At 44.8% G+C, this 20,036-nt stretch overlaps 2 protein-coding genes across 6 annotated transcripts in view; one reads left to right on the top strand and one right to left on the bottom strand.

Moving 5' to 3' along the window:
- The window catches only part of SUN3 (Sad1 and UNC84 domain containing 3), a 46,654-nt gene extending 33,730 nt beyond the window's left edge, over positions 1 to 12,924 (bottom strand). For 2 of the 5 annotated variants that reach the window (XM_055589671.1, XM_055589672.1), the window contains exons 1-2: positions 12,737 to 12,924; positions 1,144 to 1,205 (exon numbers count right to left, since the gene is read on the bottom strand). In XM_055589671.1, coding sequence (XP_055445646.1) covers positions 1,144 to 1,180 — 37 coding nt within the window. In that variant the 5' untranslated portion in view covers positions 1,181 to 1,205; positions 12,737 to 12,924. Of the gene's footprint in view, positions 1 to 1,143; positions 1,206 to 10,360; positions 10,691 to 10,842; positions 10,958 to 11,947; positions 12,116 to 12,736 lie in introns of those variants that run through there. The other 3 variants (XR_008717530.1, XR_008717531.1, XR_008717532.1) reach the window with 3 other exon arrangements.
- Positions 12,925 to 13,070: 146 nt separating this feature from the next.
- Positions 13,071 to 20,036, top strand: part of C8H7orf57 (chromosome 8 C7orf57 homolog) — a 29,397-nt gene continuing 22,431 nt past the window's right edge. The window contains exons 1-2 of the mRNA XM_055589670.1: positions 13,071 to 13,150; positions 13,376 to 13,543. Coding sequence (XP_055445645.1) covers positions 13,489 to 13,543 — 55 coding nt within the window. The 5' untranslated portion in view covers positions 13,071 to 13,150; positions 13,376 to 13,488. The remainder of the gene's footprint in view (positions 13,151 to 13,375; positions 13,544 to 20,036) is intronic.

Here is a 20,036-nt window from a genome sequence, read left to right as displayed (position 1 = left end):
TTCTGACCCTGCCCAACTTGTGAATGACAGCAGGAAAAAGAAATGAATGCATCCCTTCCCTGAGGATGGCCAAACCAGGAGGTATTTTGCAACACTTACGGCCTTTTGATTTCTCAGACGGCTCAGATGGTAAAGAATTTGCCTGCAAAGCAGGAGTAGTGGTCGTGTTAGTCGCTCAGTCATGTTTGACTCTTTGCGACCCCATGGACTGTGGCCTGCCAGGCTCCTCTGTCCATGGGATTCTCCAGGCAAGAATACTGGAGTAGACTGCAAGGCAGGAGACCTGGGTTCAATCCCTGGGTTGGGAAGATCCCCTGGAGAAAGAAGGGATTGGCAACCCACTCCAGTATTCCTGCCTGGAGAATTCTATGGACAGAGGAGCCTGGTGGGCTACAGTCCATGGGGTCTCAAAGAGTGGGACACGACTGAGTGACTAACACGACCGCTACTGCTACTACTCCGGCACTGCAGGACCGAGTGACTTACACTCTCACTTCATGGTCTTTTTACTTTACTTCCTTTCCTCCTCCTCCTCTGTGCTGTAAAAGAAACTGGCATCCAGACCCGTAACATAGTACTCCAGGACTCTCATCCACCATCTTCTCGGATGCCCAGCTTTCTGAATAAAGTCTCTATTTCTTGCCTTGATACCCTGCCTCCCGATTTATTGACCTGTTCTGTGTCAAACAGAACGAGCTTAGGCCTGGTAACAATTCTAAGAGAAATAAAGTTCTCACTAAGTTTTCTTTTCTTTTTTTTTTTTTTTAATTTTATTTTATTTTTAAACCCCAAACACTGTATTAGTTTTGCCAAACATCAAAACGAATCCGCCTAAGTTTTCAACAAGGAAACCCAAATCACTTTTACAAGAGAACCTGAGTGCTGCAACCACTGAGCCCACAAGCCACAAGGAAGATCCTGCATGATGCAACGAAGACTCTTCATGCCGCAACTAAGATCTGATGCAGCCAAACAGATTAATAAATAAATGTTAAGCGGGGGGAAGGAATGGTTCAAGAGCATGCAGTCACTTCCAGGTTTCTGGGGCATTTATTGCAAATGTGAGTCATTCCCCTGCCATCTCTCTCATCACACACACACCCTGCGAAATGGCTTCAAGGATCGTTGCTTAGTAAGACTCACCTAGAAGAAGTAAGGTCAGTATAAACACCATACCCATGACAGCCTTCCATGATCGAGTTAACCTAAAAAGAAGAAAAATAACAGCAAAAAGAATTTAGCAATACACCACTCTTAACCTTTAATTTGAACTTTAACCTCTACAACCAAGTCGACAGACATGACTAGGCTGAGCATGTGAGTTAATTTAGTTCCTAATCCACTGTGAAACTGAGGGAAAACAGTATTCAGAGTGGTATATATACATATTCACACATACATACACCATACACATACAGCCCTCTCTTTCACACATATTACTGCCCTGTTGTTGCAGGTTTTTATGCCTATAAATGCTTATGAAGAAGAAAGCAAAAGAGGTTATCCTAGAGGTCTGCAATGTATCATGAGCCCAGAAGAAAAAAGAAAAAAGAGTCTGGACTGAGCCAACCAGGCTCCTCTGTCTATGGTATTCTCCAGGCAAGAATACTGAAATGGGTTGCCATTTCTTACTCCAGGGGATCTTCCCCACCCAGGGATCGAACCTGTGTCTCCTGCTCTGGCAGGCTGATTCTTTACTGCTGAGCCAGCTGGGAAGTCCAGAGAACTATGTCAATGAACATAAAATTCTGATAAAATTCTCTAAAGCAATCCTAACCCTTTCCCTCACTTTTTATTGAAATACAACATACATAAAGAAAAAAGCACAGATCATGGCACAGCTCAGTGGATCCAAAGGTCAACTCCACCCTCCCACTGGCAACCAGGGGGACAAGAGCTTTTGTAGATAGGAGGCAGCGGCTCCATGCAGAAACAGCAGTCAGCTCCGACAGTTGTCTTCAGATTGGTCACGGGTGGTCTGACCAGCATCATCCTGATTGTTTTAGGTACAGTTAATCTTCAATTTCAGGGTCCATTTTTTCCCATGTCTTTGAGGTCAGTTCTCAGAATTTCGGCAGTTTAAGTCATGGGTTCGCCTTGGAAAGTCTGGTCATTATGCAGTTAACTCCTTCTATCTGAGGTTTCATTATCTATAAGACAGCTCACAGGATATGGCTCAGAATATTAGGAACTAAAAGAGAAGGAACTAAAAGGTCCTTGACTATGCTTAATGACTACATTATTATCTGGTCTCCTTCGTTTTCCTTTGTTTCTGTATTTCTCATTTCCCTGATTAAACTTATTCTTTGACTCAAGTTTTCCACAGACAAAAGGTAGGCAGAGGACAAGGGGCATTGGGACAAGCACCATGGGGTCCTGCTCTGTTGGACCAGAAATTGCTGGGTTTGTGCATATCCGGTCTCAGCCGATCTTTCTAAAGAGTTTTACAAAGTGATTGCAGTGACATTTCCACATCCAACTTTAAAGATTTTTTTTTTTTAAAGGAGGAAAAAAAAAAAGAAAATGGCTAAAATAGACTAATCTCACTGAAACAGAAGGCTAGGAGCTTTGGGACAAAGTACTCTAAGATAGCAAATTGAAATTTCTATTTAAAACATATAAAAACCAGTTGATGATGAGTCATTCATTAATTACAGAAGGCACCTTGATGTAGCAGGAGAAGCACTGGGTCACAGCTCAGAAAAGGGGGTGAAGCTGTCACCGACTGTGCCGGTCACACAATGAGGCCAGACCATACAGAAAGGTGGAGTTTGGAGCAGAGAAAGTTTTATTGCATGATGGGGGGCAAATTTTGTTAGGAAGCATCATTACGAGCAAAGCTAGTGGAGGTGATGGAATTCCAGTTGAGCTATTTCATATCCTGAAAGATGATGCTGTGAAAGTGCTGTACTCAATATGCCAGCAAATTTGGACAACTCAGCAGTGGCCATGGGACTGGAAAAGGTCAGTTTTCATTCCAATCCCAAAGAAAGGCAATGCCAAAGAATGCTCAAACTTCCGCGCAACTGCACTCATCTCACAGGCTAGTAAAGTGATGCTCAAAATTCTCCAACATAGGCTTCAGCAATACGTGAACTTTGAACTTCCAGATGTTCAAGTTGGTTTTAGAAAAGGCAGAGGAACCAGAGATCAAATTGCCAACATCCACTGGATCAACGAAAAAAGCGAGAGTTCCAGAAAAACATGTATTTCTGCTTTATTGACTATGCCAAAGCCTTTGATTGTGTGGATCACAATAAACTGTAGAAAATTCTGAAAGAGATGGGAATACCAGACCACATGATATGCCTCTTGAGAAATTTGTATGCAGGTCAGGAAGCAACAGTTAGAACTGGACATGGAACAACAGACTGGTTCCAAATAGGAAAAGGAGTTCATCAAGGCTGTATATTGTCACCCTGTTTATTTAACTTATATGCAGAGTACATCCTGAGAAATTCTGGGCTGGAGGAAGCACAAGCTGGAATCAAGATTGCCAGGAGAAATATCAATAACCTCAGATATGTAGATGATACTACCCTTATGGCAGAAAGTGAAGAAGAACTAAAGAGCCTCTTGATGAAAGTGAAAGAGGAGTGAAAAAGTTGGCTTAAAGCTCAACATTCAGAAGACGAAGATCATGGTGTCTGGTCCCATCACTTCATGGCAAATAGATTGGGGAAACAGTGGAAACAGTGTCAGACTTTCTTTTTAGGGGCTCCAAAATCACTGCAGATGGTGATTGCAACCATGAAATTAACAGACGCTTACTCCTTGGAAGGAAAGTTATGAGCACCCTAGACAGCATTTTAAAAAGCAGAGACATTACTTTGTCAACAAAGGTCCATCTAGTCAAGGCTATGGTTTTTCCAGTGGTCATGTATGGATGTGAGAGTTGGACTGTGAAGAAAGCTGAGCGCTGAAGAATTGAAGCTTTTGAATTGTGGTATTGGAGAAGACTCTTGAGAGTCCCTTGGACTGCAAGGAGATCCAACCAGTCCATCCTAAAGGAGATCAGTCATGGATGTTTATTAGAAGGACTGATGTTGAAGCTAAAACTCCAATACTTTGGCCACCTGATGCGAAGAGTTGACTCATTTGAAAAGACCCTGATCCCGGGAAAGATTGAGGGTAGGAGGAGAAGGGGACGACAGAGGATAAGATGGTTGGATGGCATCACTGACTGAATGGACATGGGTTTGGGTGGACTCAGGGAGTTGGTGATGGACAGGGAGGCCTGGTGTGCTGTGGTTCATGGGGTCACAAAGAGTCGGACACGATTGAGTGACTGAACTGAAGCACAAGCCACCTAATTTCACCCAGTACGGAATCTCTAAGTAGCTCATCCACTTACAGAAAGCAATAGTGCCCATTGTCTGTCCAATGTGTTATTGTTATTGTTGTTCAGTCGCTAAGTTGTGTCTGACTCTGTGACTCCATGAACTGCAGCACGCCAGGATTTCCTGTCCTTCTTCATCTCCCAGAGTTTGCTCAAACTCATGTCCATTGAGTCAGTGATGCCATCCAACCATCTCATCCTCTGTTGTTCCCTTCTTCTCCTGCCTTCAATCTTTCCCAGGATCAGGGTCTTTTCCAATGAGTTGGCTCCTCACATCACATCAGGTGGGCAAAGTATTGGAGCTTCAGCTTCAGCATCAGTCCCTCCAATGAATATTCAGGGTTGATTTCTTTTAGGATTGAGTAGTCTGATCTTGCAGTCCAAGGGGCTCTCAAGAGACTTCTCCAGCACCACAGTTCGAAAACACCAATTCTTCAGCACTTGGCCTTCTCTATGGTCCAACACTCACATCTGTACATGACTAGTGGAAAAATCATAGTGTTGAGTCCTGTCCCCCAGGCCATAGGTGGGAGGCTTTGCACCAAAACCACAGAAGCAGAGCCCAGAATCAAGGTCACCTCTGAAGCTGACTAAGCCCCTTTGTAACCGTTGCCAAAAGCCCCCTAACAATCACTAACAAGCTTCCTGATTCCCAATTAGGCAAAGATGCCCAACCAATCAACTAGTGTCAGCTTTCCTGTAGGAATTTTCTTTGCCTTGAGGCTATAAAAATTGGCTATTAACCCACAACAACTGTCAACCCTCCCTGGTCTGTCAGGAGGTTGGCCTGCTGCGCTTGCAGTGCCCACATTATCTCTGCTCTTTGTTCTTAATAAACTCTCCTTTCTGCAATACTCTGGAAATCCTTTTCCAATCCCAGCTTGGACTGCTTCAACACATACCTTTGACTATATGGGCTTCGTCGGTAAAGTGATATCTCTGCTTTTTAATACACTGTCTTGGTTTGTTGTAGACATGTGCTAAAAGCAACAGAGAAGAAGGTCTTCCCAAGAGTCTCCTCTGAAGGGACATGAAATCTTGAAACCACCATCCTTCACATCTCACTGGTCACATGAGGGATCCACTGTCTAAAGAGAGTTACTCAAAGGTCATAAGACCCTCCCAAGGGACTGGTTTAAATGAACATTAACCAAAGGTTCACTAAGCTTTTTCATTAAACCTTAGCTGTTATCTGTGGGGTGGTTATTTCTTTACTCTCTGCTTTGTTTGACCAGCAGGCAGTGCCAAGGGCAAAGTTGATGAGGCTTGGGTTTTGGGGCCATCCAAGTGGTCCAAGATTTCCTGCTGTCTCCCCTTCTTCCAGTTAGAGGAGGCACAGTTGTTAGCTCAAAACGTACACCCACTAACAGCCCGTGTAGCCAGTTCTCACCCAGGGATGTAACAAGCGCCCTCCATGTAAAGACTTGTAAAGCATGGTGCTGGACCTTGCACCTGGCAGAGACTGAGCAGGAGGCCACTGACAAATGATCGACCCATGAGGCTGCAGGTTGCAGTCATAACTTCACACTGCCGGTGAGACTCATTCCTTTAAAAAGAATGTCTTCTCTTCCACAAACTTCGTCCCCCACTTGCTGTGTGTGCTGTGCCTAGTTGCTCAGTCATGTCCGACTTTTTGTGTTCCTGTGGACTGTAGCCCACCAGGCTCCTCTGTCCATGGGGATTCCCCAGGGAAGAATACTAGAGTGGGTTGCCATGCCCTCCTCCAGGAGATCTTCCCTCCCACTTGCTGTAATTAACCTTAACCCCTACCACAGAAGGAGACAACAGAGCAGAAAGTACTGGGATCCAGAGAAATCTTCAAAGTTTCTCTCTATAAAGGAAGGTTATTTTCCAGGGGGACGAGCACACGTGATACATGACATGTACACTATCAAATCTTAAGGAGATCACCCTGCAGTTACGTACCCGCTGGCGTCGGGGTTTTCCTGCTGTGGGAGCACAGCGCTCCCACTGGAGCCGCTGCTGGCGTCCTCAGAGGGAGCCCTGAAGAGCCTGGAGCTCCCCCTCGAGTTGGGTCTCCCACTCATCCCCCCAGCCGAGTAGCTGATTGCTGGCAGCCTCTTTGCTACTTGATGGAAAACATGAGGTGATACAAAATGGTTTGGGATTGGCTTGGGGTTTTGCCTTCTTCCTTCTCGGCTGTTTCTCCTTCAGGCGGAAACTGTGAGTGAACTAACCCTGGAGGAGGCGCCCCAGCTCTTCTGTTGCATCACCTTCTGTGACACATCACAATGGCTGGACGCCCAGGCAGGGGGCACGCGGCCTCCCCACCAGCCAGCACCCAGCCCGAGCGTGTATTGCAAGGCTTCACCGCAGCGGCTCCCAGACACACCGCAAAACGCCAGGGTCCCCGAGGCCCCATGCTTCTGCCACAAGAAATCTCTGTTTCACTGTGCTTGCTTCAGTACTTTTTCAAAAAATTAAATATCACGAACATATTATGTTCTGGGAAGACCCTAGAACACCACTCCCCTCCTTTCTTTCCTGCAGAAAAATGAAAATTGATATACAAAACGTTTTTGATATTTTACCACATAAATATGTATCCATAAATGTTTTCATGCTGTGAATTCAAATGATAAGCTACTCTCATCTTTCTTAGATTACTGGTCTTGAGAAATACTCACTTCAGATTACTCATTTTAACTGCTGTATAGTATTTTATCACATATACATCTGTCGATGACAGACAAATTCACAATCTGAAAGTTTTTTTCAGTGGCCTTTTTAAGGGCTGGGCTTTCCCAGTGGCTCAGTGGTAAAGAATCAGCCTGCAATGCTGGAGATACAGGAGAAATGGGTCTGATCTCTGGGTCTGGAAGATCCCCTGGAGGAGGGCATGGCAACATGCTCCAGTATTCTTGCCTGGAGCATGCAATGGACAGAGGAGAGTGGCAGGCTACAGTCCACAGGGTTGCAAAGAATCATCCACGACTGAAGTGACTGAGCTCAAAAGCCCTGAGGACTAGAGCAACACAAAATTTCTCAGGTAGCTCTGAGGAACTGTCCCGAAGAGGTAAGGAAGGAGAAAAAAAAAAAAAAAAAAAAGGAAGGAGCTAAGATATATAGGGGATTTTGCTGAAAATCAAACAGACTAACATGCAGTAGAATATCGAAAGATGACTGCTAATCACACATCTGAATTAATGGATTAATGCTTCTCCATTAATGGGAAGATGCAAGAGTCTGGGCTCATTGAAATCATGCCTTTGACATAGACCTTAACTCTATAGGGCTAGCATCCTGCTTTTCTCCACTGTGAGTCTTGTTGGCAGTGGCCTGATGGTCGGGCAGCATTCCTTCTTTACTGGAATGGCAGGCAACACATCACAATTCACTCTCCCAGTCTTTTATCAGTTGCTTTTGGTTTTTTAGCAACACGATCAAAGTTCAATGCCTGCCTTTGTCTCGTGCACACCACAAGGGCTTCCCTGGTGAACCTCCGGAATGGAATTGCTGGAATGATGAGCATGCTTACTTGGGGCATAAAACTGCAGGCTGACAGTTATTTTCCTCTGAGTCTTTTGAAGATGCTATTCATAGTCTTGGACTTGGCTGTTGGGGATAAAAATCCTACCTAATCTTCCCGGAGTTCACCCAAACTCATGTCCATCGAGTCAGTGATGCCATCCAGCCATCTCATCCTCTGTCGTCCCCTTCCCCTCCTGCCCCCAATCCCTCCCAGCATATATTTATGTAAAATATATATACTTATGTACAAATTTATGTGTGCATCTGTCTATCTCTATATATCCATCTCTTCACTTTGTTGAAAGTAAAAGGAAACTTGTTAGAAACCATGTTCTGCACCTTGCTGTTTTCAGGTAAAAATATATCTTGGTGACCAAGATGGTGGTGGTGGTGGTGATGAAAAAAAGAAATTTTAAATAATTTGATTATCAAAGCTGTTTGATCAAATAGCTTTGATTTTACGGTAGTAACTTTTCTCTCTCAGTAAATGTTTTATGAAAGTTCCAAAGAGTTTTTAATCTTTTAAAAACATATTGTAAAATCTGCCAAGCATAATAAATTAATTCATACTAGGAAAAAATATATCTTGGGTTTTGTTTTGCTTTGTTTGGCTGTACTAGGTCTTTGTTGTGGCATAGACACAGATCTTCCGTTTCAGCAAGTGGAACCTAGTTCCCTGACCAAGGATCGAACCTGGGCCCCTGTATTGGAAGCATGGAGCCCTAGACACTGGGCCCCCAAAGAAGGTCCTTGGAAGTTTTTCTGACTCACCCTGAGTTGATCTTTTTCTTTCACGGCTGCCTAGGGTTTCGGTGTATGAATGTGCACCAATCTGTTTACCCTGATGAGCATTTTTGTATTGCAAACAGTGTGCAATACTAACCACATGCTGCGGTTATTCTGCGTGTCTGAGTGCATCTGCAAGAACGCACAGCCAGAGGAAGAACCGCTGGGTCCACATCTGTCCCTGTCTGTCATTTTGATAAATGTTGCCTTTGTTCTCTCCAGAGGCTCTGCCAGCTAAGTTTCCACTGGAATTTATGATATTTTCCTCTTATTCACCAACATGGTGTATTATCAACCTTTTAATCTTTGCCAATTGAATAGCTTTGTAAAAACGGTACCTCAGGAGAGTTTCTTTTTGCATTCTGATGAGTGAGTTTGAGCTTTTTCCCCCACGTGGTTAAGACCCACATTCTTCTGGGTTCTGCTTTTCTTGTTTACCTGTTTTTGCTTTATTTCTTTTGCTTGGAAATGTATTTTTAAATTCATTATCATTCTTTCACTTAGGTCTTTGTTTTTTAAATTTTTATTTATTTTTGGCCGTGCTGGGTCTTCGTTGCTGTGCGTGGGCTTTCTCTCGTTGCCAGGAGCCGGGGTGGGGGGGGCCACTCTCCAGCTGCAGTGTGTGGGCCTCTCATTGCAGTGGCTTCTCCTGCTGTACAGCAGGGGCTCCAAGGCCCATGGACCCCGGCAGCTGTGGCACTGGTGCTCAGCAGTTGGGGCGCACAAGCTTAGCTGCTTCGCTTGCATGTGGGATACTCCCAGACCAGGGGTCAAACCCGTGTCCCCTGCATTGGTAGGTGGTCTCCCAACCACTGAACCACCAGGAAAGCCCTCATTTATGTCCTGAAGTGTATAGTTATTTCCTTAAGTATGTACTTATTTTAAAAGCCCTTTTCAAGCAACTGAATTAAAAATAAAATCTGTCTGGAGAGTACTTATTTTCTGATGAGTCACCATCTTTCCACGGCTTGTTTCCACAGTGACTTAGGGTTGTGCATGGCAGACTTATTTTGAGTGAAGAGTTTCCTATTTTCACTCTTGTTCGTCTCTGATCCTCTGTGTTTATTGGCCTCCCATGACTTCCAGAGATGTAAATTATTTTCTATTTGCATTTCATCTACTGCCATTATAAGTTTGGAAATAGGAGGTACTTGAGACCTCGGAAGGAAAGTTATGACCAACCTAGATAGCATATTGAAAAGCAGAGACATTACTTTGCCAACAAAGGTCCGTCTAGTCAAGGCTATGGTTTTTCCAGTGGTCATGTATGGATGTGAGAGTTGGACTGTGAAGAAAGCTGAGCGCCGAAAAATTGATGCTTTTGAACTGTGGTGTTGGAGAAGACTCTTGAGAGTCCCTTGGACTGCAAGGAGATCCAACCAGTCCATTCTAAAGGAGATCAGTCCTGGGTGTTCATTGGAAGGACTGATGCTAAAGCTGAAACTCCAATATTTTGGCCACCTGATGCGAAGAGTTGACTCATTGGAAAAGATTCTGATGCTGGGAGGGATTGGGGGCAGGAGGAGAAGGGGACGACAGAGGATGAGATGGCTGGATGGTGTCACCGACTCAATGGACATGAGTTTGGGTGAACTCCAGGAGTTGATGATGGACAGGCAGGCCTGGCGTGTTATAATTCATGGGGTCACAGAGAGTTGGACATAACTGAGAGACTGAACTGAACTGAACTGGAGACCACAACCCCAAAGCTTATATTTGGCAGAAGACCCCAACCTATTTGTAACTATTTATTTTAAAAAACATTTATTTATCTATTTGGCTGGTCTTGGTCACAGCATGTAGGACCTTCATCACACCGTGCAGGTCTACAGGTCAGCAGTTGCAGCATGTAGGCTCAGTTGCTCCACTTGTGATCTTAGTTCTCCCACCAGTGATCAAACCCATTGTAACTGGCAGAAAAAATTGGGAGTTGTCTCATACAGTAGGGCTGGCAGTGAATGCAGGCAGCACATGGAGACAGATGTCCAGGATATCCCTAACGTTCCAGTGACTAAGGCTGGAACGTTCCACTGCAGGGGCTGTGGGTTTGACCCCTGGTCCAGGGAGTTCCTCCTGAAAGCCAAGTGGCATGGCCAAAAAAATTAAAAAAACATTGGTTTCTGATAGCCTGTAACAACTTAGCTTTATCAATAATAAATCATACATGATAAATGGTCTTACTATTTTTCAAATATGAAGTATTTCTTCAAAACTAATACAATTACCTTAGCATTATATATAAATTGTTGCATTCAGTTCAGTTCAGTTGCTCAGTCGTGTCCGACTCTTTGCGACCCCATGAATCGCAGCACGCCAGGCCTCCCTGTCCATCACCAACTCCTGCATTATAGGAATTTAAATTAAAACGATTTAAACTGTTCTGTTACTTTCATATATTTTTTTACTCTGTCACTTTTTCAAAACATTTTACTGTTACATCTTAAGAAAGGTAATCTGTTTAAATTTATCGTAAAATGTGAAGTTTTTCTACCAAAGAGAAAGATCAATATCACTTTAATGCATAATGGAGGGGAGATGCTGGTAAGGACACAAAGAAATCCTGTCTCATTCTGTGCCAACCACAGATGATAATCTTGTTTCCATAGATGATAATCTCGGTTTTCAACTGGACTGAAAACCCAAAATGCTACCTAATACTGAAATACATAAATGTGTCAAAAAGGAAGCATTTGTCTTGAAATGATTAGATTATCATCAAACAGAAAACACCAAATTTGGAAATCCCCCCCATTTTATGAAACCGTAGTCTAAGGAATGTGCTGCATATTATGGAGGATTGAGTCTCCTGGGAATGATGTTTAGGGAAAGGAATTTATCTACTGGGTTGGAAGATGAAACAAGGATGGGCTTGAGCCTGAAGATGTGTCTTAGGAGTTTAGAAATATTAGCTTCAGTCAACAACATGAGCAAACCAAGAGCAGGCAAGAAGGAAGGGTCTGAGGGCTGTTAAAAAATCGGAATTTATACTCAAATACATGTTTTCCTCTTCCCCAAAAACTCATAAACAGTTTATAATCATATACAATATCTATGTAAGATATAAATCTCTAAGAATTTATCCATATATAAAATAGAGATATACTTTAAACAAACATCTACAAATAATTGAATATTTTTTCTCCATAAACTGCTGACTAAATCTGTACATGAAGTGAGATTGTATATGAGGAAAGGCTGGATCCTTCTAAAAACTCTGGGCTATTGTATGAAAGAAAGATCATATGTGTTAAAGTATAGCAAATAAACAGAGAAATCTTCACAATAGATTTTTCTTGTGCCATGTTTTCATTTGTATAGCAGCTCACTTACGTTCTTATTTGATTTGACATCTGCAAATACTTGTGATTTCAGTCAAATTCCAAAAGTCAGAACTTTATTCTGAGGAATGATCACTCTTCATTATAACTCAAATCATGATTTCAACTAGTAAAGAGGGCTGTCAACTTGAGTAAGTTTCCTTCTCTTCTGTTAACCAAGCTCAGAAAGAGAGAAAGATATTCTTTAGGCAGGATGGCTTTAATCAGTAGGATACACTATTTTAAAAAATCACCTTCTCCTGGCGCACAGTTCCCTGGGTAAACAATGCCCTGACTTATGCAAAAGGAAACCCTGTTATACTTAGTGAGAGTCTACATGTCTACCTGCAATGGGACAAACATTTGACATTGAGAAGTGACGTCTTGCTTACTTTCAAAACTGGGTCAGCTGAGGATCCTGAAAATATTATATGAGAGCTGGATAACTCACAGTGAGAGTAAATTCCCATCACAAGAATTCTCTTCTCCCTACCAAATGGTTACATCACCTCTCTTCTGCTAGATTTCTAATGCTTAACTTGTGTAGTAGCAAAAGCAGCGCCTTGTTTAAAGTTGCCAAATGACCACCGTTAAGACATTGTGATTTTTCTATTTTAGCAAAAGACAACCCTAGCTCCAACTGCTGCCTGGGCTGGTGGAATCACAGGAGGACTACAAACCAAGTTTCCAAACCAGAAATACTGAAAAAATAACGTATGAGGAAAGACGTGTGCATAGTAATTTTCCTACTAATACACAACTGGCAAAAATGGCTGTCTTTTGAGTTTTCCCAGGTACTTACTCGTCCTCTTTTTAACAATGTATTAAATAAACCGGAGATGGACAAGAAAACCGCTGTTGGGTTTTCCAGGACGTCAGGTGGGCGGAGGTCTCACCAGGAGAACTCTGAGGCTGGCACTCCCCAGCAGCCACGCTGCCAAGCCGGCGCCTCCACCTCGACAACCCCCAAGCCCCGGGCAGTTGACTGTAGGCGCCCAAGCCGCACCCCTGACGCGATTGGCCTGCCCTCACACTGCGCCGATTGGCTGCCTGTGCTCCTTCCGCGGCCGCCGGTTGGCCCAGGCCGTTGCCCTGGCGACGCGGGTTGCTGTAGTTCCGCGCCTCTCTGGGAATTTGGGATTGGTCTCAGCCGCCAGCGGGAACAGACTGGTCTCAGACTTTGCAGGTGGCACCCACCCAGACCCTAGGTCGGCAGGTGAGCGGGGTCAGACGGCCAGTGGGGTCGGGACTGGGAGGGACCCCTGTCTCCTGAAATGGGGAAGCACCGGGCTGGGGCGGGACTTCGGAACCTGTTGTCTCCTGCTGGCTACTCTGCGTGTGTGCCCATGATGCATATACCCTGGCTGGACGCGCCCCTGTTGATGGCTTGCCTGGGCATGCGCGCACTACCTGAATGGTGAGACTCCTGCATACCTGTCAGGTGGAGGAGGACGGACCGAGTAGGGGTGCGGACCCAGCCCCAGCCTCTGCAGCTCAGCCCCGGCAACGGTTCCTGGCTCACCCGTGAACACCCGGCCCAGCGTGTCTCAGGGCATGAGGAATACCAGCAAGGAGCTGCATGGGGCCGCGAGCCGCTATGCTCCCTGCGGTGAGTGACCAGAGGAGAGAAGATTTGCCTTTGTTCTGCTACTGGACAGGCTCACCTGTATTCTGCATGCTTATGTGGAGAAGGCGGTGGGGAGGGGACAGGACTAACATGGGGTGCCATCAAAGAAAGCTACACACTGCCCCTGTGCCCCAGGGTGGAAGTAAGGCTTAAAAGTAAGGTGGGGATCTAGGGGTAGAGGGGAGCTTGACTTCTGGGTTTTTTTCGTTTGTTTCCTTATTTTAAACAAAAGAAAGCCAGGGTACCGGCCCACTGCTGTTAGAGCTACTCAGTTCTTGGAGCAATAGCATCTCTGAAAATTTCTCTGTATCAGTAACCATGTGTTGACTTGGACACTTTCATTTTCAGCTGCATCCTTATGTATTTCATTGATCACCTATCTCTTGCTCCTAATTTAGACTCCAACCAGGGTAACTGTCTCCTGCTTTAAGTGGATGAACACAGGAATTAAGCCTCCAGTGGAGGTTGGCACTGCAGTGGGCTTCTCATTGTGAAGTTGGAAGAAGGGAAAGAAGAAGACCTAGCTGCTGCAGTCTGATTTTGACTTTGTTTTTATTCTTCCGCATCTTGTGAAGGGCTGGAGTAGGAGGATGGAGAAAAGGGTCCCGAAGCTCTGTTGGAAGAGGCGGGGTAGGGGTTGGACTGCAGGCAGCGGGGCCCGAGTGTGGCCTTCACAGTCTCCCCGTGCTTCTTGCCCAGAGCTCTACTGTGGCCGCTACTGATGAGACTGTGGCTGTGCTGGAATGGAGGGGAAGGGGCACAGGAGGCCTGGGTCCCAGTTTCCACTGTGGGCTCTCAGCCTGGTTTTCTGGTGTCTCAGCACCCTACTGCGTAGCCCCCCCTCTGTGCTAAACACTGTCACACTAACATTGAACTTCAGGACAGCCTGCTGAGGGGTTGTTAGCTCTGGTTTGCAGATGAGAAACCTGAGGCTTAGAGTTTCAAAAAGCTGCCCTGTTCTCCAAGGCTGAGGCTGGTTGCCAGGATCCTGCCTTTGGGTTGCCTCTCGTGGCTCAAAGACCAGAGAACTGCAGGATTGAGTCACCCTACAGTCATCTCTGAGCCGGGCTCCTTGTAGATAAAGGAAGCCAGGAGGAGACAGGGGAGCCGGTAAAGAAATCTACACGGTCGTGAGTGATCCGGTGCCAGACAGGTACTAATCACGGTTGCTGCTACTGCTAAGTCGCTTCAGTCGTGTCCGACTCTGTGCGACCCCATAGACGGCAGCCCACCAGGCTCCCCGTCCCTGGGATTCTCCAGGCAAGAACACCGGAGTGGGTTGCCATTGCCTTCTCCAATGCATGAAAGTGGAAAGTGAAAGTGAAGTCTCTCGGTCATATCCGACTGTTAGCGACCCCATGGATTGCAGCCCACCAGGCTCCTCCATCCATGGGATTTTCCAGTTCCAGGCAAGAGTACTGGAGTGGGGTGCCATTGCCTTCTCCGTTGAGAACAAGATAATTCTCACTCCTTCAACCATGTGTGTGTGTGTGTGCATGTGTGTGCGCACGTGTGTGTGTGTGTGAGACAGTTGGTTCACAGTGACTCATGTGCTGACTCTCTGCAGGGCACGCCATCATAAACTGCCAACCAAATTAGAGCTCAGTTCCTGCCCGAGGCTTCCAGTAATGAGATGTAGAAACTGTTCTCTGTGGATTAATTAGTAATCAAAACACAGAGAGGAAAAATAAAGCAAGAACTGAATGCTTTCCCTCTGAAAGAAAATACTTGAGCTGAAGACAATCAGATATGATGCTCCTAAGCCCTTCCTCCTGGTTCTAAAAGTAACTCTGTGAGCTCAGGCAAACTTCTTGAAAGCTTTCCTGTTGGGTTTTTTCCCCGCCTCTTTCTCTTTTCTCCTTTTCCCTCTATTGTGTTTTCACTATAGTTTTCATCTCATTACTGTTGTTTAGATATTTTAAAGATTTTTCCATGAACATTCATTTTTTATGCAGTGAACTCAGCTTTAGTTCTAAGTAGAAATTGTGTGGCTAACTTTTAGCTATGGAGGAAGGCGACTTCTTGTTCCTGGAATCCGTATGTGCTTGTGTAAAGCCATCTTATTTAGCCTGTTTTCCTGTGATCCTGCTGTATCACTCGGAATTCTCCAGAGCCCAACAACATCTGTGCCTGTGTGTATGTGTGTGTGTGTGTGTGTGTGTAGAAAGAGAAAGGGAGATTGACTGAGACATCGATTTATTTTAAGGAACTGGCTCACACAGTTGTGGAGCAGGCCGAGAAGGAGCTGATGCTACAGTCCTGGGTTGGAAGGCCGTCTGGGGGAAGAATTCCTTCCTTCTCAGGAGACCTCAGTCTGGGAACTGTGGCCTAGCCAAGTGGATGCAGGAAATCACCCAACGCACCTGCCAGGAGCTGGTCCTGTCTTAGACCCTGACTGCCATACATTTTGGACAGCTGGTTCCAGTAAGCTCTTAAATTCTAGAGACACTTGTGCCATGGTAGTGGCATCTTTTTAATTTCACATCCCTCCTAGATTTTGTTCCCCTAGTTCTCAGTCAGCTGTGATGTCTGTTCTTATATTTGGACATGTGGGTTCATCATTTTCAGATGCAAAGTGTTACCGGAACACCAACAGCCCGAGTGTCTTCTCTCTGTGGGATTATGAGTGGACCTGATAACTGCAGGTCCCTGGGCTTCTGCTGACACCTCTTGCTCCTGGCAGGGACCCTCACAGGTGGTCACCAAAGCCACCTGCAGGGTTCTGTCCTGGGTGCCCACTGAGGGGCCTCAGGGCTCTGCAAGGCCCGTTCCACTCACCACCCATGACCACTCTCTGGGGGGAGGTAGGGGTCAACAGATCAATGGGGAGGGAGGTGAGAGAGTAAGCTGGCCTTCTCTTACCCCGCTTTGCCCTCCCACCCTCGTCTTTATCCGATCTCAGATCCTAGAAATCTCACACACTGTTTAAAACGTATTTTTTTATTTTGGCTGCACTGTCTCTTCGCTGCTTGCACGGACCTTCCCCAGTTGTGGCGAGCAGGCGTCTCACTGCAGTGGCTTCTCCTGTCGGCAGAGCGCAGGCTCTAGGGCACACAGGCTTCAGGAGTCGCAGCGCGTGGCCTCAGAAGTGTGGTCCGCAGTCTTAGTTGCTCCAAGATTGCACAAGGGATCTTTCCAGACCAGGGATCGAACTCACATCCCCGGCATTGGCAGACGGATTTTTAACCACTGGACACACCCTTTATCTGTACTCATCACACGTCAGTTTTGCGGGACCCAACTGGATGTTTCCACGGGAACCACACTCAGCCCCCAATCAGTCTGCAGCCTGAGAGGGCAGGGCAAAGCCCCTGCCTCTCTGTTCAGCAACTCTTCAGGGTGCTTCGCCCCTTTTCTGTCTGACCTCTCGGGATGTCCTGCTTCCCGCCTCGAGCAAAAGGAAAGCTGAGGGGCTTGTGTGGAGAGGGTGCGACCAGCGTCTAGGAGGAGGGCCTGCCAGGATGCCCCCCTGGGGGGTGGGTGTCAGGTCAGGTTGTTCACCATCCAGCCTTCCTGAGGTGGCACTCGGTCCTGCTCCTGTCAAATTAGCAAACACGTTCACTAAAGCTGTGACTTCTGTCTCAGTATGTTTTTTTAATTGAAGTATACAGCTGATTTGCAGTGTGGTTTGTGCTAGTTTCAGATGTACAGCAAAGTTATTCAGTTACACACACACATATATATACATTCTTTTTCAAATTCTTTCCATTATAGGTTATTAAAAGATACTGAGTATAATTCCCTGTGCTATACAGTGGGTCCTTATTGAGTATCTGTTTTATATATAGCAGTGTGTACATGTAAATCACAACCTTCTAATTTATGCCTCCCCTCATCTTTCCCCTTTGGTAATCGTTAAGTCTGTTTTCTATGTCTGTGAGTCTATTTCTGTTTTGTAATTAAGTTTATTTGTATCATTTATCCATCCATGTTGCTGCAATGGCATTAGTTCATTCTTTTTTATGGCTATGTAGTATTCCATATGCACCACATCTTCTTTATCCATTCATCTGTTGATGGACATTTAGGTTGTCTTCATATCCTGACTATTTTAAATAGTGCTGCTATGAACATTGGGGTGCATGTATCTTTTTGAATTAGAGTTTTCTTCTTTTCTAGATATATGCCCAAGAGTGGGATTGTAGGATTGTATGGAAGCTCTATTTTGGTTTCATAAGAAAGCACCATAGTATTCTCCATAATGGCTGCACCAATTTACATTCCCACCAGCAGTGTAGGAGGGTTCCCTTTCCTCCCCACCCACAGCATTTTTTGTTTGTAGACTTTTTGATGATGACCATTCTACAAAACTACGATGACCTCACTGTAGTTTTGATGTGTGTCTGTCTGCTGCACTCAATATGCCAGCAAATTTGGAAAACTCAGCAGTGGCCACAAAACTGGAAAAGGTCAATTTTCATTCCAATCCCAAAGAAAGGCAATGCCAAAGAATGCTCAAACTGCAGTGCAGTTGTGCTCATTTTACCTGCTAGAAAGGTTATGCTGAAAATCCTTCAAGCTAGGCTTCAGCAATACATGAACTGAGAACCTCCAGATGTACAAGCTGGATTTAGAAAAGGCAAAAGATCAGAGATCAGATGATTCGTTGGATCATAGAAAAAGCAAGAGAATTCAAAAAAACATCTACTTCTGTTTCATTGACTACGCTAACACCTTTGACTGTGTGGATCACAACAAACTGGAAAATTCTTAAAGAGATGGGAATACCAGACCACCTGACTTGCCTCCTGAGAAAACTGTATGCAGGTCAAGAAGCAACAGTTAGAACTGGACATGGAACAGCAGACTGGTTCAAAATTGAGAAAGGAGTACGTCAGGCTGTATATTGTCACTCTGCTTATTTTATTTATATGCAGAGTACATCATGCTAAATGCCAGGCTGGATGAAGCACAAGCTGGAATCAAGATTGCCAGGAGAAATATCAGTAACCTCAGATAACACCACTGTAATGGCAGAAAGTGAAGAGGAACTAAAGAGCCTCTTGATGAAGGTGAAAAAGCTGGCTTAAAACTCAACATTCAAAAAACTAAAATAATGAGATCCAGTCCCATCACTTCATGGCAAATAGAAGGAGAAAAAGTGGAAGTAGTGACAGATTTTATTTTCTTGGGCTCCAAAATCACTGTAGACGGTGACTGCAGCCATGAAATTCAAAGACACTTGATCCTTGGAAAGAAAGCTATGACAGACCTAGACAGCATATTCAAAAGCAGAGACATTACTTTGCTGACAAAGGCCAAAAAAGCCAAAGCTATGGTGTTTCCAAGAGTCATGTACAGATGTGAGAGTTGGACCATAAAGAAGGCTGAGCACCAAAGAACTGATGCTTTCAAACTGCGGCACTGGAGGAGACTCTTGAGAGTCCCTTGGACAGCAAGGAGATTAAAGCAGTCAGTCCTAAAGGAAATCAACCCTGAATATTCATTGGAAGGACTGGTGCTGAAGCTAAAGCTTCAATACTTTGGCTACTTGATTCAAAGAGCTGACTCATTGGAAAAGACGCTGATGCTGGGAAAGATTGAAGGCAGGAGGAGAAAGGTGTGACAGAGGATGAGGTGGTTGGATGGCATCACCAACTCAATGAATGTGAACTTGAGCAAACTCTGGAAGACAGTGAAGGACAGGGGTGTGTGACATGCTGCAGTCCGTGGGGTCACAGAGTCGGACATGGCTTAGTGACTGAACAACAACAATAATTGATGATGTTGAGTGTATTTTCATGTGCCTATTGGCCATCTGTATGTCTCCTTTGGAGAAATGTCTAGCTTTTCTGACCATTTTTTGATTGGGTTTTTTGGGGGTTTTTGTTGTTGTTATTGCATTATATGAGCTGTTTGTGTATTTTGGACAGAAGCCTTTGTCCATCACATAGTTTGCAAGTATTTTCTCCCAGTCCATAGTTTGTCTTTTCATGTTGCTTAGGTTTCCTTGGCTGTGCAAAAGCTTGTAAGTTTGATTAGTCCCCTTTGTTTCGTTTTGTTTTTATTTCTATTGCCTTTGGAAACTGACCTAAGAAGACATTGTTATGGTTTATGTCAGAGAATGTTTTGCCTGTGCTGTCTTCTAGGAGCTTTATGGTGTCATGTCATATTTTTCTCTCAGCCATTCAGAGTTTATTTTTGTGTGTGGTGAGAAAGTGTGTTCTAGCTTCATTGATTTAAATGTGACTGTCCAGATTTCCCAATACCACTTGCTGAAGAGACTGTCTTTTCCCCCTTGTATAGTCTTGCCTCCTTCGTCAAAGGTTAGTTGACCACAGGTGTGTGGGTTTATTTCAGGGCTCTTTATTCTAGCCCATTGATTGGTTTGTCTGTTTTTATGCCAGTACCACACTGTTTTTGATTACTGTAGGTTTGTAGTATTGTCTGAAGTCTGGGAGAATTATGTCTCCAGCTTTTCCTTTTTCCTCAAGATTGGTTGAAAATTCTGGATCTTTTAATATTCCATGTAAAT

Source organism: Bubalus kerabau, chromosome 8 (assembly GCF_029407905.1).
Source record: "Bubalus kerabau isolate K-KA32 ecotype Philippines breed swamp buffalo chromosome 8, PCC_UOA_SB_1v2, whole genome shotgun sequence".
Lineage (NCBI taxonomy): Eukaryota > Metazoa > Chordata > Mammalia > Artiodactyla > Bovidae > Bubalus > Bubalus kerabau.
The sequence above is the reverse complement of the archived record's forward strand: the minus strand, read 5'-3'. Positions and strand labels throughout refer to the sequence as shown.